The sequence below is a fragment of the Salminus brasiliensis genome, chromosome 9 (assembly GCF_030463535.1).
Source record: "Salminus brasiliensis chromosome 9, fSalBra1.hap2, whole genome shotgun sequence".
Taxonomy (NCBI): Eukaryota; Metazoa; Chordata; class Actinopteri; order Characiformes; family Bryconidae; genus Salminus; species Salminus brasiliensis.
In genome coordinates this window covers 18188786-18205188 of record NC_132886.1, presented here as the reverse complement: position 1 = coordinate 18205188, position 16403 = coordinate 18188786, and the positions used below count along the sequence as shown (strand labels likewise).

Below are 16403 nucleotides of genomic sequence, written 5' to 3'. Positions count from 1 at the left end.
GCATTAGGTAACCATAGTGAAACGTAAACCATAAACTTCAAATGTTGGAAACAGTAGAAGTTCAATCTCTCTCTCTCTCTCTCTCTCTCTCACACACACACACACACACACACATTCTTGTACTCACCTTTTTTTGCTCTCTACAGAAAATGAAAAGTAATCCAAAGGGACAGCAAAATCATTCAGCTCAATCAGACAAAGAAACTCATTACTGTATGCTTACACTGGTCTGCCACCGTCTGCATTCTCCATCTGGTACAAACAATACTCTGACGTCACACCTGTGGCACCTCCTTAACTCAGGCAGTACCTCCAACAGACTGCCTACAAACCAACTATCCAGCTACTGAAGAGACAGGGTAACCATAGTGAAACAGAGGAGGTTTACATATGAATGGGAACACTTAACATGGTGTCCTGCCCTTCAAAAAAAAGGGCCCAATCAGTTCATTAGGCAATGCTTTCAATAAACACCTTGTTAGTAAAAGACTCCAATGAGAGACCAATGACAGTAGATTTTTTAATAAAACGATGAAGGTCTATAAATAAAATACTAGCCACTGTCACAGTTTTGTGGTCTGCCAGATAAGAAAGTGGCCCTGCCTCTTCACATATTGCCTTCAAAGACATGAGAGATTATTTTGACAGGTGTGAGGTTGAGCCGTAATAGTCTTTTTTAGCAGCATGTACAACTGTAAGGCTAAAATAAAAATAATTTTAAAATTGTATGCAAATTGTATGCAAGTGTGTCTTTATTTGAGAATTTTCTTTAGAATGAGAAAACTTGCTGTTTCACAGTATCAGTGGCAAACAACAAAGCACATTCAAATGAACACAGTTACAGCATGAGCAACTGTTAACTGCTTCACGTTATACACTGTACAGGTGTATGCCAATATACACAGTATATTGAAAACATAAATACTTCTTAAAATCAATTCAGTGCACTCAGGGTTACAATGTTTCCTATATTTATCTCTTTCCACGTTTAAAACACACAGAAATTCCCACTGGTATAAATGGAACAGTTAAATTTTATTTTGGTGTCAACTTACAAACTTTATAATTTAAGACAACCTTAAGATTCTTTGTATCCTTTGTGTATTATAAAGCAAAATGCAAAGCAAAAAATTTTAAGCTAGCATCAATGATAAATATTGTTTGAATAACTCCTACTGAGGAATCCCAGGTTGCAGAAACACATGATAACTGAAGTACCAATTCGAAATTCAAAAAAACATGAGGTTGTAATGCAGCCTCTGATATGGAAAGATCATTATCAGCCACTTGCGTTTGTTTTACACATGAATTGTAAATTCAAGACGGAAGACGTTTTCTTTATGTGAGGTTGTCCTCTTTTCCCAGCAGCTATTGTGCTTTTCTGAACTCTGTGTAGGTGCACCCGTTTGTCTTAGCACTTTTAGCCATTTGTAAAAGGATGATTTCTAATAAGGTTTCAGATGAAATGCCTTAAAAACATTAATAAATTGTGAGAATAATTAATTTCCATTTTCTATATTTCATGTTTCACATCCACAAATATTGTCTTCTTATTGTTAATTGCACAAAACAACCAATGGCCAATTTGTGGATGTCCAATATTTTACCAAAATCTAGAAAATAAGAAACTTACTCAACCAGAGGAAGTGTCTCTCCTCAATATAGAAGGCTTTCCACTAGATTTTTGAGAATTTCATTGCATTATTCTACACACATAAAGTGTAGAATTGCTCTTGAGGTGCAATACAGTGGGGAAAAAAAGTATTTAGTCAGTCACCAATTGTGCAAGTTCACCCACATAAAAAAATGAGAGAGGCCTGTAATTGACATCATAGGTAGACCTCAACTATGAGAGACAAAATGAGAAAATAAAAATCTGCAAATCACATTGTCTGATTTTTAAAGAATATATTTGCAAATAATGGTGGAAAATAAGTATTTGGTCACCTACAAACAAGCAAGAGTTCTGGCTGTCACAGACCTGTAACTTCTTTTTTAAGAGGCTTCTCTGTCCTCCACTCATTACCTGTATTAATGGCACCTGTTTAAACTTGTTAACAGTATAAAAGACACCTGCCCACAACCTCAAACAGTCAGACTCCAAACTCCACTATGGTGAAGACCAAAGAGCTGTCGAAGGACACCAGAAACAAAATTGTAGACCTGCACCAGGCTGGGAAGAATCTGCAATAGGCAAGCAGCTTGGTGTGAAGAAATCTACTGTGGGAGCAATAATCAGAAAATGGGAGACCTACAAGACCACTGCTAATCTCCCTCGATCAGGGGCTCCATGCAAGATCTCAGCCCGTGGGGTCAAAATGATCACAAGAACGGTGAGCAAAAATCCCAGAACCACACGGGGGAACCTAGTGAATGACCTGCAGAAAGCTGGGACCAACGTTACAAAGGCTACCGTCAGTAAACGCCAGGGACTGATGTGTTCCCCTGCTTAAGCCAGTACATATCCGGGCGCGTCTGAAGTTTGCTAGAGAGCATTTGGATGTTCCGGAAGAGTATTGGGAGAATGTCTAATAATCAGATGAAACCAAAGTAGAACTGTTTGTACAAACACAACTCGTTGTGTTTGGAGGAGAGTGAATGCTGAGTTGCATCCAAAGAACACCATACCAACTGTGGAGCATGGGGGTGGCAACATCATGCTTTGGGGCTGTTTCTCTGCAAAGGGACTAGGACGACTGGTCCGCGTACATGAAAGAATGAATGGGGCCACGTATTGTGAGATTTTGAGTGCAAACCTCCTTCCATCAGCAAGGGCATTGAAGATGAAACGTGGCTGGGTCTTTCAGCATGACAATGATCCCAAGCACACTGCCAGGGCAACAAAGGACTGGCTTCGTAAGAAGTATTTCAAGGTCCTGAAGTGGCCTAGCCAGTCTCCAGATCTCAACCCCATAGAAAACCTTTAAAGGGAGATGAAAGTCTGTGTTGCCCGCCAACAGCCCCAAAACATCACTGCTCTAGAGGAGATCTGCATGAAGGAATGGGCCAACATACCAGCAACGGTGTGTGCCAACCTTGTGAAGACTTACAAAAAACATTTGACCTCTGTCATTGCCAACAAAGGATATATAACTAAGTATTGAGATGAACTTTTGTTATTGACCAAATACTTATTTTCCACCATTATTTGCAAATACATTCTTTAAAAATCAGACAATGTGATTTTCAGAATTTATTTTCTCATTTTGTCTCTCATAGTTGAGGTCTACCTATGATGTCAATTACAGGCCTTTCCTATCTTTTTAAGTGGGAGAACTTGAAATTGGTGACTGACTAAATACTTTTTTTCCCCACTGTATACGTTCAGTCATACATCCTTAAATACAGTGCTTGTAAGTCTTTGCTTGGCCACATTCACATTTTCTAGATATATGAAAATAGACTAGAATATGATACTTTCTTACTGGCAGGTAAACTTTAGATGACCATAAATCAATGTCAGATGTTTGTGGAGCAGATCACCATTTATGTTAAATTTGTTAACCCATCATCAGCAACAATGCAATCACTTATAGCCCAGGAAAGAGGTAGAATTTCTTTGACAGTGATGTTCTCTCTTTGCATGGCATTTGAGTGGGATGGCTCTCTTTAAATGTCTTGAGAACCTGTTGATGAGTAAAACAGAGTGAAACATTTTAACAATCATTGGAAATAGTAATGTTTTTTTATATTCTAAAAAAAGATTAAGCAAAATTATATTTTTCCTTAAGAAACGCAGCCTCTAATTCAACATTAAAACATATTTTCAGCAAATCCAAATGTGCAGTTAATCTGGCTTCCATATCACAAAATAAATAAATGACAAAGATATCTAAATCTAAATGAACGTGTACTGTGCAAAACTTTAGGCAGCTTTGTGTTTCAAAGAACTGTCAGGAGAATCATGCTTTTAAGCTATATAAGTCTCAGACTCTTCCAATCTTGTACTAGCACCAATCAAACATTGGCTCCTCTAAGAAACAGTCTAAATATCTGACAATTAAAGTTTAATTTTTTTTCAATTGCAGTTTCTACAGCAAGTTCCTTTTTGATTAAAAATGTAATCAAAAGATCAACCTTTCTAAACAGCTCTTCAATGTGGTCCTGGTGGGCATACTGGTTGAATATTTTCACAATGTCTTGAATAAAAATGGACCCAGTCTTTGGATTCCTGTAAGACACTGTATCTGTATGAGAAAAAAAAGTGAATTATTCAAATCTCTCCCCTGCCTGAAGAAAATGTCTGCATAAAGTAATAAAAACGCCATAGAATTATTACAAGATTGGGCTTCTACTAAATCTATAAATATTGGCAAGATGTAAACTCGGTTCTAAAAGTATGATTAGTTTATGGATCTTCAGCTATAAGCACATTATGGCTGAATTTCAAGTTTTTGCTCATGTGTCTTTAGTGTGAACCGACCTAGTCAAGTTATTTTCTGTTACTGTAAAAACAATCCTGTAAAAAAAGCTAAAATGTTTGGTAACCAATCTGCTGGTATTAAAACTGTTAAATGCCATTACACTGCATTACAATTCTACACAATTATATTGTAAAATTCTCTCAAAATTTCCTTTGTCTGCCATGTTGGTGTCCCAGCCAGGATGCAAAATTACCATTTTAGATAGACTGGTAAAACCCTAAGGCCCCCTCCACACGTATCCATATTTTGTTTCTAAATTACACACAGGTATGTATGTAGTGTACCATACAAGTCACGAAATGATGGATTCTAAATCAAAATGGAGCATTATATATTTGTGATAGAACAGTAGTTACATTTATTCTTATGCTATCACTATATATGGAGTAAGGAGGTATTTGTGATTCAGACAGAAACATGCCTGCATTGTGACGTCAGTATTAGTTTTTTTTATGTGGGCAGGAGGTCAAAACACAGTCAAAAACTTAGACAGTTGCACCACTCAGGAACACAGATGCTGGTTCTGGGAGCAATTAAAGTGAACTCATTTCTTGAATGGACTAGATAGAGATATTTACCTGGAGTACAGGACCTCATGCAGCAGAAGTCTTTCTCCCGGTGCTCTGTTTTATTCTGAACTCCATCTTTTACATATACTTCACCATCATCCCCTAAAAGTTTTTAGTTGTTCTCTGTTAGATCATTGTCTCAGCAATGAAAGTGAATGTCTGAAGACTGAAATCTGCAGCATGATCAATCTACACAAACAGAGTGCTATAACCACTGTGTGTCACTCACTTCCTCTACATGATTGGATGAGGATGACTTTTGGCTTGTCACGTAGTCCAGCACAGTTTGGTGTGTTCAGGTGCTCAAAGATGCTAGTGGTAGGGAAGACATCCTGTTCATTATCGTCTAGATGAAAAACGCCACATAATCCAGAGGCATCTCCATGGGACATAAACACCACAAAGCAGCTGTCTGATTGTTTATGCTCCTCTCGCTGAGAGAAGTCTCGCATGGCAGTGTCCATACCCTACCAAACAAACAAGAAAAAAGGTATTAAATCTCAATAACTACTTCATAAACCAGTCAATTAATTGACTAAATTAACTGTTTTAGAAGTAATCACCTGGGCAGACAGATTCCGGAGTGTCACTAGGGTATAACCCAGACCTTCAAACAGCTTCTCAATCCTAAGCTCATCTTTTTCTGCCCCTTCCCTGTCATTCATGTACTTAAACTTAATGTTGTTGATGAGCAATGCCAGACGCTTTCTGGCACTAGATTTGTCTTTTACTGGGTATATCTACAGAAGAAAACATAAAACACAAACATCAGGAGAATCTTTAATTTTTTAATTACATAAAAAAGTGTAAATGTAAATTATACTTACATCATCTTTCTCTCTCTTGAGTTTTTCAGTTTTAAACTCCGGCTGACATAACTTAAGAGGATCAGGTGGACTGGTCTATTAAGAGACAATACTACTCATTTGATGACACTTTTAATGTACTTTACATTCCATTAGGGCAGTTAATAATTCAGAAATTAGTCAAATTTATTTATCATTTATTTATATTTGTGAATTTTTGTGAATTTGTGAAATTTTTAAGACATAAATGGATGGATCAGACATTGGACTGGATTAAGCGAGCTAGGAGAGAAGCAGCTGTGTGTGTGTATGTGTGTGAAAGAGAGAAAAAGAAAATGAGAGTTAGCTGCTATGAGATTTAATCCATATTTCAGCATAAATAAAGTGTACCCATAAATCTACCCCATGAGCTCAACAGCAGCGAGGCTGTGTTTACATCGCTAAATAAAACCGCTAATACATCACTAGGCCCTGTAAAGCTCTGTGAACTTGGTAAAATGATTAATTTGTGTCAAAAAAGATTTACATGTTAAAGTTTGAAGATACATTGTGTGTATATATTAATTGTATATATAGCGTTGCTTTATATATTATTATATGTTGTCTTGTATTTGTATTGTATTGTATATGCAGATACATCAGTGTAATATTACAATAAAAAAACACAATATTTTAATATATTCCATTTTTTAAGCAGACCTACCTCTTTGTCTCCGCAGCCACTGTTACCGCATTTCTGCCCACTGACAACCGACCCCTTCCACTGCCTCCTGCAGTTCCAGCAGAACTCATAGATGCTTCCCTCCCTGGCAGTGCAGATGGTGCAGCGCACACACAGGTTTTTCTTATTAGCTCTCTCCACATAAGAGTGGCATCCTGGACACTGAGCATGTCAGATTTGAAGATTGGGTCAGGAAGATGCAAAAGAAAGTCAGCATAATCCCCACAAATATTAGAGAACATTTTGTTCCTATTCCATAGAATTACTTTATGTAGGAATGGGCCAGCATGGGGTTGATGTGTGAATTTAGAGATATCCATTTTCATGTACATAACAGCAGATGCCATTTCTAATATACAGTATATAAGCATGTATACAATGTGACTGCATCTGTTTAGACTAAAAATGCAGTAAAAACTATGGAAAACTTTAGCAAGGACATCCAGTGTCACCTACTCTGTTTTTCTAAGGTACAAATGCATCAGGTTGAAATATTTGTTAGATCCAATATCCAATCATTTTATATATATTTTTTTATTAATTAGTTAATTAATTAGTTAAAGTTGAAAAACTCATTACATGTTTATATTCACAGAGCTTTGCAGCAGTAAGTGCACCAAGTCTTTCCTCAAAATACTCTTTTTCCTCGGGAGATAGTGATGCTGACTGGCACAAGTCCTGATAGGAAAAGCTTATTCCACATGTTTTCTTCCTGCCTTCATCAAATGTGGGACACGTGAACTCAGTCTTTTCCTAAAAATGAGAAACAATATTATAGTAAAACTCATTTTTAACACCTCAATAGAATTTGTATGTGTCAGAAATATTTATTCTAATGTAAATGAACATACCTGTTTAAGACGGTGCTTGCACCATGAAATGAGGTAGTCTAGTGGCATTTCATGACCACAACGTAATGTAACAATGTCTGATAGAAAAGAAAGCACTCAGTTAACTGATGTGAGGACGGTCGTGATAATTTGGCTTATTTGTCTTTAGACGATGTCTTTAGCAATTCCCCAACTTACTGGCTTTCACTTGTCCAGGAGGCCATTCACGTATCTTTTCACTTCGTCCAGGTTTGGAAATTCCTTTATTTTGGGGAAAGATCCATTAATGTGTTTTAAAGTAAAGGTTTCATTTCCTTGTGTCTGAGCCGGTCACTTTCAGTTTTGCTTTGTCGACCGTTTATTTTGAGAAACCTGCCTTTTCTTTTCTGTAGCTTAAACTAGTCAAATGCACTCTAATACTCTTGCACTTCTGCAGTTAAATAATTTAAATAAACAACCAAAAAAAAAATCAACAATTTACTTTAAAAAGTGAAACTTACGCAAATTGTGGAAATTCAGGAAAGGTGCAGCATCTTCTAAATCTGTGTCCTCTTCCTCGGAGCGAAACATTTTTAAATATTAAGCTGACAGCAGGCTTTTAAAGTTCTCCTCCCGTAAAACTGCTGAAATCTCTGTGTGAGCTGCAGAGAAAGGATGAGCCGCTGCAGAGCCGAGCAGTGAGCTGCGGCCACACCAGACCCGGAGCCTCCGGCGCTGAGGGGCGGGACCACAGCCGCACAGGAAGCCCGCCTGCACACAAGTCCTCCGTTTTGGTACTTGTCGACCATAAAGATTAAAAACACCAAGATACAACATAACTATAATTATACTGGCGAGAACGGGGTCGAGCACACCGAGTCGCAGCAAAAAAAGAGAACTAACGTTATTGTGGTTGAGAGGAGCTGGCAGTATACAATACACTGTACACTGAATCACCCTACTGCCACCAAGCACAGCTGTTGTATGTAGTATGCAGTGTTGTCCTGTAGTTCTTATTATTAAGATAAGATAAGATAAGATAGTCCTTTATTAGTCCCGCAGTGGGGAAATTCTCAAAATTTATTATTATTATTATTATTATTATTATTATTATTATTATTATATTAGCCAACGTTAGCCTATTAACTGCACCAAAATGAGGATTTTTTGTAACCAGGCTTGTGGTTCATTCTCACGCATGTTTCGCGCAGAACGACTCGAAACTACCCGCGACCGCAACTGGAAAGCGAAAGCTCCGTTTGTCCCTTCTGCGCCTCCGTCCGCTCCTCTCTTCTGTTCCAACATGGCTGCGCTCAGGGGCAGAGGGGTGTCTGGTTGTCTAAGGACGAATTTCTTCAAACAGATAAACACAGCGAGTATTTCAGCGCTGCCCACGACGTCGACGCGGAATGGGGTTGGTCACACGTGTTTTTTGTAGTGTGTGTGCGTGTGTTGGGTATAAGCTCTTATTTGTGAAGGTCCTTGTCGGGTGTGCTGAGGTAGCTAACGTTAGTTAGGCCAGATCAGTAGAGAACACCAGGTCCAGTCTCTAATGACTTCTAAATAGGACCTCGGTGGTGTGGTGTTGTCAATGGTATTTGCACCTGGCTTATCGATCAGACCGTCTCATTTAACGATTAGGTCTGCGACTCTGAAGTTCTGCCTGACTGTCCAACACATAGCTAGCTAATTTTCTCCTTGAGGTCTACTGATGCTTTTCGTGTGAGCTGATGGAGTGATTCATTCTCTAACCGAGTCATTAGAACCGCTCCGTTATTTGGGTTCACGGTTTAGAAACAGCGGTAGCTGTATTCCCGGGCTATAATCAGTTTCACACCAGAGGTCTCCAGTTCGGATTTAGAGCATTTATTTAAGTCATTCCAGCTCCATGGGTTTTCTACAAACAGATGTGTTCAAGGAGATCTTGTACAGATGTGTTCATGTGTTCAACGAAATCCGGGGGAGGGTTTTTACTCTCTGGTCCTGAACTACCCACCTCTTCTTTCAGCCTAATGCAGGTGTTCTGGCGAGATGTGCTACCTTATCAAAATGTGCTACCAAAGTGTATATTTATGGGTAAAGCTGGTTGAGGTGATTAGAAATGATTATTTGTGAAATCAGGTTGTAAAATGTGCCGAAAGATTACATAAATATCATAAAAACACATGGAAACATTAAAAATTGTGGGTCCATGCATGCACAGCCACGCAGTAGCACGTTTTGATGGGTAGCACAGCTCACCAGAACACAGGAGTTCAGACTAAACACAGAAACTGTGGTCATCCTCCAATGAGTGAGGGTTGTTGGATGTAGTTGACTTGACATTACATATCTTGGTGGATATAATAAAACCCTTTATAGGTTGTTATAGGTTGTAAAGTTCAGCTGTTGTTGTTGTTATTGTGATCACAACCAGCAGAGGAGCAAGTTATTCTGATTGGAGTGATTGGAATCCAGCATGTGATGTGTATTTAGAGCTGGGCAATATGACAATATCTTATTGTGATCAATTTTGTTACCGTGGTACACAATATACTTTTATGAGTTAATTGTGGATATCGTCATATTTCATTACAAAGAGTGTAATCAGTCTTATTTAATTCAATGGATTGAAGCATATTTACAAATAAAAATCACAGTGCTCAGTATGGGGGAGTATTTGGTGACAGGTTAAAAAAACATACACTGTTGGTGTATTTTGTGTACATGGTAAAATATTGTGATAAATATCCTATATCATAAAAAAATGCCTTTAAATATCGTGATATAATTTTTTCCCCATATCGCCCAGCTAAATGTGTATTTAAAAATGTTTATGTGCTCGAGACTTTTGCCTCAAACACAAGAACCCCCAAAGATTTGAAATGATCACGATGGCCTTGTCTTCAAACAAGGAGATGGCGGTTCTGAAGAGAATAGGGATTTATAGCACATTTAGACATTTTAACAATGTTTACATGCCATATCAAACTCACCCTTCGTTTACCCCAACAAAAGTCTAATTTGGTAGGTTACTTTAGAAGAATGAGAGCAGATCCATAGCAGAACATTTGAAAGCTGCTAAGTGAGCAGATTGAAGAATATACAGTGGGGGAAAAAGTATTTAGTCAGTCACCAATTGTGCAAGTTCTCCCACTTAAAAAGATGGGAAAGGCCTGTAATTGACATCATAGGTAGACCTCAACTATGAGAGACAAAATGAGGAAAAAAAATCAGAAAATCACATTGTCTGATTTTTAAAGAATTGATTTGCAAATAATGGTGGAAAATAAGTATTTGGTTAATAACAAAAGTTCATCTCAATACTTGGTTATATATCCTTTGTTGGCAATGACAGAGGTAAACCTTTTCTGTCTTCACAAGGTTGGCACACACCGTTGCTGGTATGTTGTCCCATTCCTCCATACAGATCTCCTCTAGAGCAGTGATATTTTGGGGCTGTTGGATTTTTTTATGGGTTTGAAGAATTTTTATGGGGTTGAGGTCTGGAGACTGGCTAGACCTTGAAATGCTTCTTACAAAGCCACTCCTTTGTTGCCCTGGCAGTGTGCTTGGGATCATTGTCATGCTGAAAGACCCAGCCACGTTTCATCTTCAATGCCCTTGCTGATGGAAGGAGGTTTGCACTCAAAATCTCACAATACGTGGCCCCATTCATTCTTTCATGTACGCGGACCAGTCGTCCTAGTGCCTTTGCAGAGAAAGAGCCCCAAAGCATGATGTTGCCACCCCCATGCTTCACAGTTGGTATGGTGTTCTTTGGATGCAACTCAGCGTTCACTCTCCTCCAAACACAACGAGTTGTGTTTGTACCAAACAGTTCTACTTTGGTTTCATCTGACCATAAGACATTCTCCCAATACTCTTCCGGAACATCCAAATGCTCTCTAGCAAACTTCAGACGCGCCTGGATATGTACTGGCTTAAGCAGGGGAACACGTCTGGCACTGCAACATCTGAGTCCCTGGCGGTGTAGTGTGTTACTGACGGTAGCCTTTGTAACGTTGGTTCCAGCTTTCTGCAGGTCATTCACTAGGTCCCCCCGTGTGGTTCTGGGATTTTTGCTCACCGTTCTTGTGATCATTTTGACCCCACGGGCTGAGATCTTGTGTGGAGCCCCTGATCGAGGAAGATTAGCAGTGGTCTTGTAGGTCTCCCATTTTCTGATTATTGCTCCCACAGTAGATTTCTTCACACCAAGCTGCTTGCCTATTGCAGATTCAGTCTTCCCAGCCTGGTGCAGGTCTACAATTTTGTTTCTGGTGTCCTTCGACAGCTCTTTGAGCTTCCCCATAGTGGAATTTGGAGTGTGACTGTTTGAGGTTGTGGGCAGATGTCTTTTATACTGTTAACGAGTTCAAACAGGTGCCATCAATACAGGTAATGAGTGGAGGACAGAGAAGCCTCTTAAAGAAGAAGTTACAGGTCTGTGACAGCCAGAAATCTTGCTTGCAAATACATTCTTTAAAAATCAGACAATGTGATTTTCAGAATTTTTTTTCTCATTTTGTCTCTCATAGTTGAGGTCTACATATGATGTCAATTACAGGCCTCTCTCATTTTTTCAAGTGGGAGAACTTGCACAATTGGTGACTGACTAAATACTTTTTTTCCCCACTGTATGTATGTTTATACATGACTGCATGGACAGCATAAATGCTTTCTCCGCTTTGATCTTCCCACTCCTTGGGCAGTATTTTGAACAGAGATCACACCTTCACACAGTCAGAAGAAGTGGTCCTTTAATCCAGACTCTGCTTGGGTGCCATAACCATGGACGAATGCTACTGGTCAGTGCTGTGGCAGTCCGCCATAACAGCTCACAGGTGCGTTGGCTAGTAACTGTGACTTCAGTGAAATCTGATTTAACGAATGTGATTTTGTCCAGATTTCACATTAATTGTTACACATTAACATTGAAAGTTAACAACAAAACAAACTGCTGTTAAATTGCTGTTGGTCAGTGTGTTTCTGAAACGGCGTTCACTTTTGCACTCCTTTCCAGACGGCAGGTGAAACAGTGCCTGCTATTAACCCAGCAGCAGGTCTAACATCTGCACCTATGTCTGTCCCTGTCGCTGACCCCACACCAGTAGTCACACAGCCGGTCACAGAACAACTGGCTGAGGCCCCGGTCATGGCAATGGATGTGCTACAGGGGGCAGGAACAGAACTCAGCCTAGCAGAATTGGGTCTAGGCAGCTATACACCCGTGGGCCTGGTTCAAAACATACTGGAATACATGCATGTCACCGTTGGTCTGCCATGGTGGGGTGCCATTGTTGCAGGTACAGTATTGTACAACCCCCCAAATGATTCCAACATGTAGCTGTTCAGAGTCTGTTACTTTTATGAAATCATTTTATCAAAGCATTTTAACATGTATGAACATTTGTCAAACCAATGAATCAATTCAGAAGTGGCCAACAAGTCTTAAGTACTTAATGCACATAGAACACTAGATTTTTGCATCAGCTAGTCAAAAGTTTCACATGTGCATGTACAGGACCCTAAGAGGTCTAATGATTTGTCTGTTCAAGCTGAGGCTTTGCTTGTTACCTTTAAGGAACAGTCACAAAACGAATGACTTGCAGCAAAACGACCCCATACTTATCCCTTAGGGTGCTTGGTCCATGCATATTACCATAGCTAGCAGTTATGTTTTTTATGGTGTTTGTCTGCTGTTTGGGACATACACTGCATGTAATTACGAAATCCCCCAAAAAGTCTGGTCATAAAATGATAATTATTATACTAGTTATCTGTTTATAAAGGAGTGTCATATGAACATATCTTCTGTGTGATTTAAATGATCTATATGGCTAAGATGTTTTCTTTGATTGTGGATTTGAATATTGTCTTGTTTGATACACAGGTACCATCATGGCTCGCTGTGCTGTGTTCCCGCTCATTATAAAGGGCCAGAGAGAGACAGTCAAGACCAACAACGTCCTCCCAGAGTTAACTAAGCTAACCAATCGCATGAACGAGGCCAAGCAGAGCGACAACAAGTTTGAGTGTCAGTACTTGGTCTATCTTACTTTACCCCTCTAATGTTTTTATTAGTTTAAGCAAGATTCAGGAGTTTGTGCCTTATCATTGGTCCAGATTAAATTTTTTCATTTTCTCATTTTCAGACTCTAAGGCATACTCTGACCTAATGCTATTTCAGAAGAAGCATGACGTGAACCCTCTCCGTGGGTTTCTGGTGCCTATGGTGCAGGTCAGTATGAAATTCTTGATGAATTAACTAAGCAGGCGTTATTACTATTGTAGGGGTTTTGTTATACCTGTATACTATTCCCTGGAAACCCGGCCTTGGTTATATATTTAGAACTCGACCAGTGAAGGTTATATGTGAATATAATTATAATAATAATTATACATAATTATATCATTATTGATTTAATCTGACTACAAAGAGATTTAATTATATAAGTAAACACACCCAAAGAACCTTACCTCTTAATAAACAATGCAAATCAGTAGGGTACTTCATATTGGTTTATGGTTGTGCAGATGAATTTATTGATGTTACACGAAAGCCTGATTTACATGATACAGTTGTATAATAAACAAAGTAATGGGACAAATACCAAATTTGATTAATACCTGTAGAATAAATCTAACTGTAGAGAATAAAACAAGTATAGCAAAGGTGAGGAAGAGGTGTGGCCAATGTGTGGAGCCCATGTCACGCCCCTGGGATTCTCTCTTACTTGGTTCTTACTCCGAGATCCTGACATTTAGTTTGACCACATTGTTATCTTTTACACAAACACTAGTCTACCCTTTTGAAGTAGGGGTTAGACAGAGCAAGAGGGCAGAATGCAAAGTTTGAGTTTATGATTTCTCCTACAGGTTACTGTTACTGTTAGTGAATTACTACCGTAATGTACTAATATTTTGTATTAGAGTGAGTGCCTCAACAGGCTCTTGATAAGCAGATCATGATCTGCTATTTTATGTGCTTTGAACTTACAATGTATTTTTCTTTTTTAGGCACCAGTTTTCATCTCATTCTTTATTGCTTTGCGTAAGATGGCCGAACTGCCTGTGCCCAGTCTGCAAACTGGGGGTGTGGGGTGGTTCCCAGACTTATCTATAGCAGATCCATATTTTATCCTTCCCTTTGCTGTCACTGGGACAATGTTTGCAATCCTTGAGGTACTGCCAGTGTTTTTTGTATGACTTCTTTTTTTTTTTTAAATATACATAAATATGGTGCTCTTGTCACTGTGGCAGTATAACAATACACATTCTAAAATATATTTTGGTGGAAAACCCTTTGTGTAATATTGATTTTTTTCTATATAATAATGACACTACTGTCTTTCTCTTAACTATTTTTCCAATTTGTAGTTGGGAGTAGAAGCTGGTGTTGGCAACCCTAATATGAGAGTAATGAAGAATGTCTTCAGAATTATGCCATTTGCCATCTTACCAATGACTATTAACTTCCCTACGGTCAGTGTTTCTCTCTCACTTTTTCTTGCACACACATACTCACTTACTCACACTCACTCTCTCCCTCCCTCTGTATGTTCTTTTCTCATATACCGCTGACTCCTGTGAGTGTAACTCTGTCTGTGCCTTTTCTTCCCTAGGCGGTGTTTACCTACTGGTTGACCTCCAACCTTTTCTCTCTGGGTCAGGTTGCCTTGCTAAAGCATCCTGCCATAAGGAAGTTTTTTCGCATCCCAGTAAGCATTGTTCACCCCCCCTCTGCACTGCCGTCCAACGAGGGTTTAATTAAGAGCTTCAAGAAAGGTAGGCCCATTAGACAGCTCAGTCCCTAATGAAGTGGTACTGTCAAACTTTAGTCCCTTTATTTCTGCTTTTTCCTCTCTGTTTGTCTTTGCTGATTTTCCTTTTTTTGTCTTTAAAACATTTGCCATAATATTTACTCTAAAATATCTTTTACTTTTGTATTGTGATATTTATGTTGTAATTAAAAACAACAGTAGTCCTTGGTGTGCCTATAAGATCATATACAAAGCTTAATTAAAACATGAAATAAATAATGTCTAGTCAGACTGAAGTGTTCATTTCCTTTAATGGTTCTGAAATGGATATGGTGATATTAAGCAACCATTCACTGATATTTGAAGTGCATGTTAAAGGACACACGTTTTTTTTCCTGCATTTCCCCCCCACACTTTCCACAGGTCCACTAATTTCTGAGAGAGTTGGTTTGAGTTTATTCCAGCTTCTCCTTATCACTTAGATTTAAACAGACTATCTTTGTTACACTGCTTTAATGGCTGACACGTAAGTGAGGTCTGTTCTGCCTGGCTGCCTTTGATTGTTTTGCTTACTTTAAAAAGCAGTCAGAGCTGAAACACACCTCATAACTTAGATAGATGGGCTAACTTGTGTAGGAAAATATTTATATATTGTATTGTATATTGTACTTTGACATTACAAGACAATGGTTTAGAACAGTCATTTTTGTAGCTTTGTCGATCCATAAATGGACTGTGTGTGATGAAGCATGTTTTAAAACTTACACATTGTTTACATACTAGATCAGTCTGTTTCATTCCTCAGATGAACTGAAAACATGCCCTTTAACGTATGTTTCTCATATTTGTTCTTCCAATTTGTTTATTGTAGGTTGGAAGGACGTGCAGGTGGCGCACCAGCTGGAGGAGAGAGAGAGGAGGATTAAGGGGCACCTGGACATTGCAAGCAAAGGTAAGTGCATGGGTTTTGTGACCGAGTGTTCTTGATAGACTGTAGTTACTGTTATTAACACTTCCTTTCTATAATTCTTTTAGGGCCTCTGAGGCAGACCTTTACTCACAATCCTCTACAGCAGACGTCAGCTCCCATGTCAACAGTGACAACAAAAAAACAACAGCCAACGAGTGAAAAGAAAAGGCCCTGGGAGGAAACAATTGGCTAATAGCTGAGGGCAGACTGTCTGTAGTATAATTTGTATATGTTTATGAAGAGACAAAGGAAATGGAACAAGAGAGGAATATTGAGCGCTGGGTGGGATGCAGTTGTCATACTTAAATATATTATCATACCAACCATATTAAAGAGGAATTTGATCACCTTATTTCTGC

General features: G+C 38.8%; 2 protein-coding genes across 2 annotated transcripts; one reads left to right on the top strand and one right to left on the bottom strand.

Annotated features, from left to right (window-relative positions):
- Window positions 1–3312: 3312 nt before the first annotated feature.
- On the bottom strand, window positions 3313–8026 carry casp23 (caspase 23, apoptosis-related cysteine peptidase). The gene is made up of 11 exons (XM_072686787.1): window positions 7851–8026; window positions 7549–7611; window positions 7372–7448; window positions 7100–7273; window positions 6503–6682; window positions 5821–5895; window positions 5557–5733; window positions 5223–5460; window positions 5003–5095; window positions 4078–4187; window positions 3313–3626 (listed from the first exon to the last, which is right to left on the bottom strand). The coding sequence occupies exons 1-11, from the start codon at window positions 7918–7920 to the stop codon at window positions 3531–3533; spliced, it is 1353 nt and encodes a 450-aa protein (XP_072542888.1). The 5' UTR covers window positions 7921–8026; the 3' UTR covers window positions 3313–3530.
- Window positions 8027–8618: 592 nt separating this feature from the next.
- oxa1l (OXA1L mitochondrial inner membrane protein) lies at window positions 8619–16396 on the top strand. The gene is made up of 10 exons (XM_072687639.1): window positions 8619–8743; window positions 12024–12155; window positions 12335–12617; window positions 13205–13348; window positions 13467–13552; window positions 14332–14496; window positions 14692–14796; window positions 14937–15099; window positions 15946–16026; window positions 16110–16396. Exons 1-10 carry the CDS (start codon window positions 8633–8635, stop codon window positions 16235–16237), a joined length of 1398 nt encoding a protein of 465 aa, XP_072543740.1. The 5' UTR covers window positions 8619–8632; the 3' UTR covers window positions 16238–16396.
- The last annotated feature ends 7 nt before the right edge of the window (window positions 16397–16403 follow it).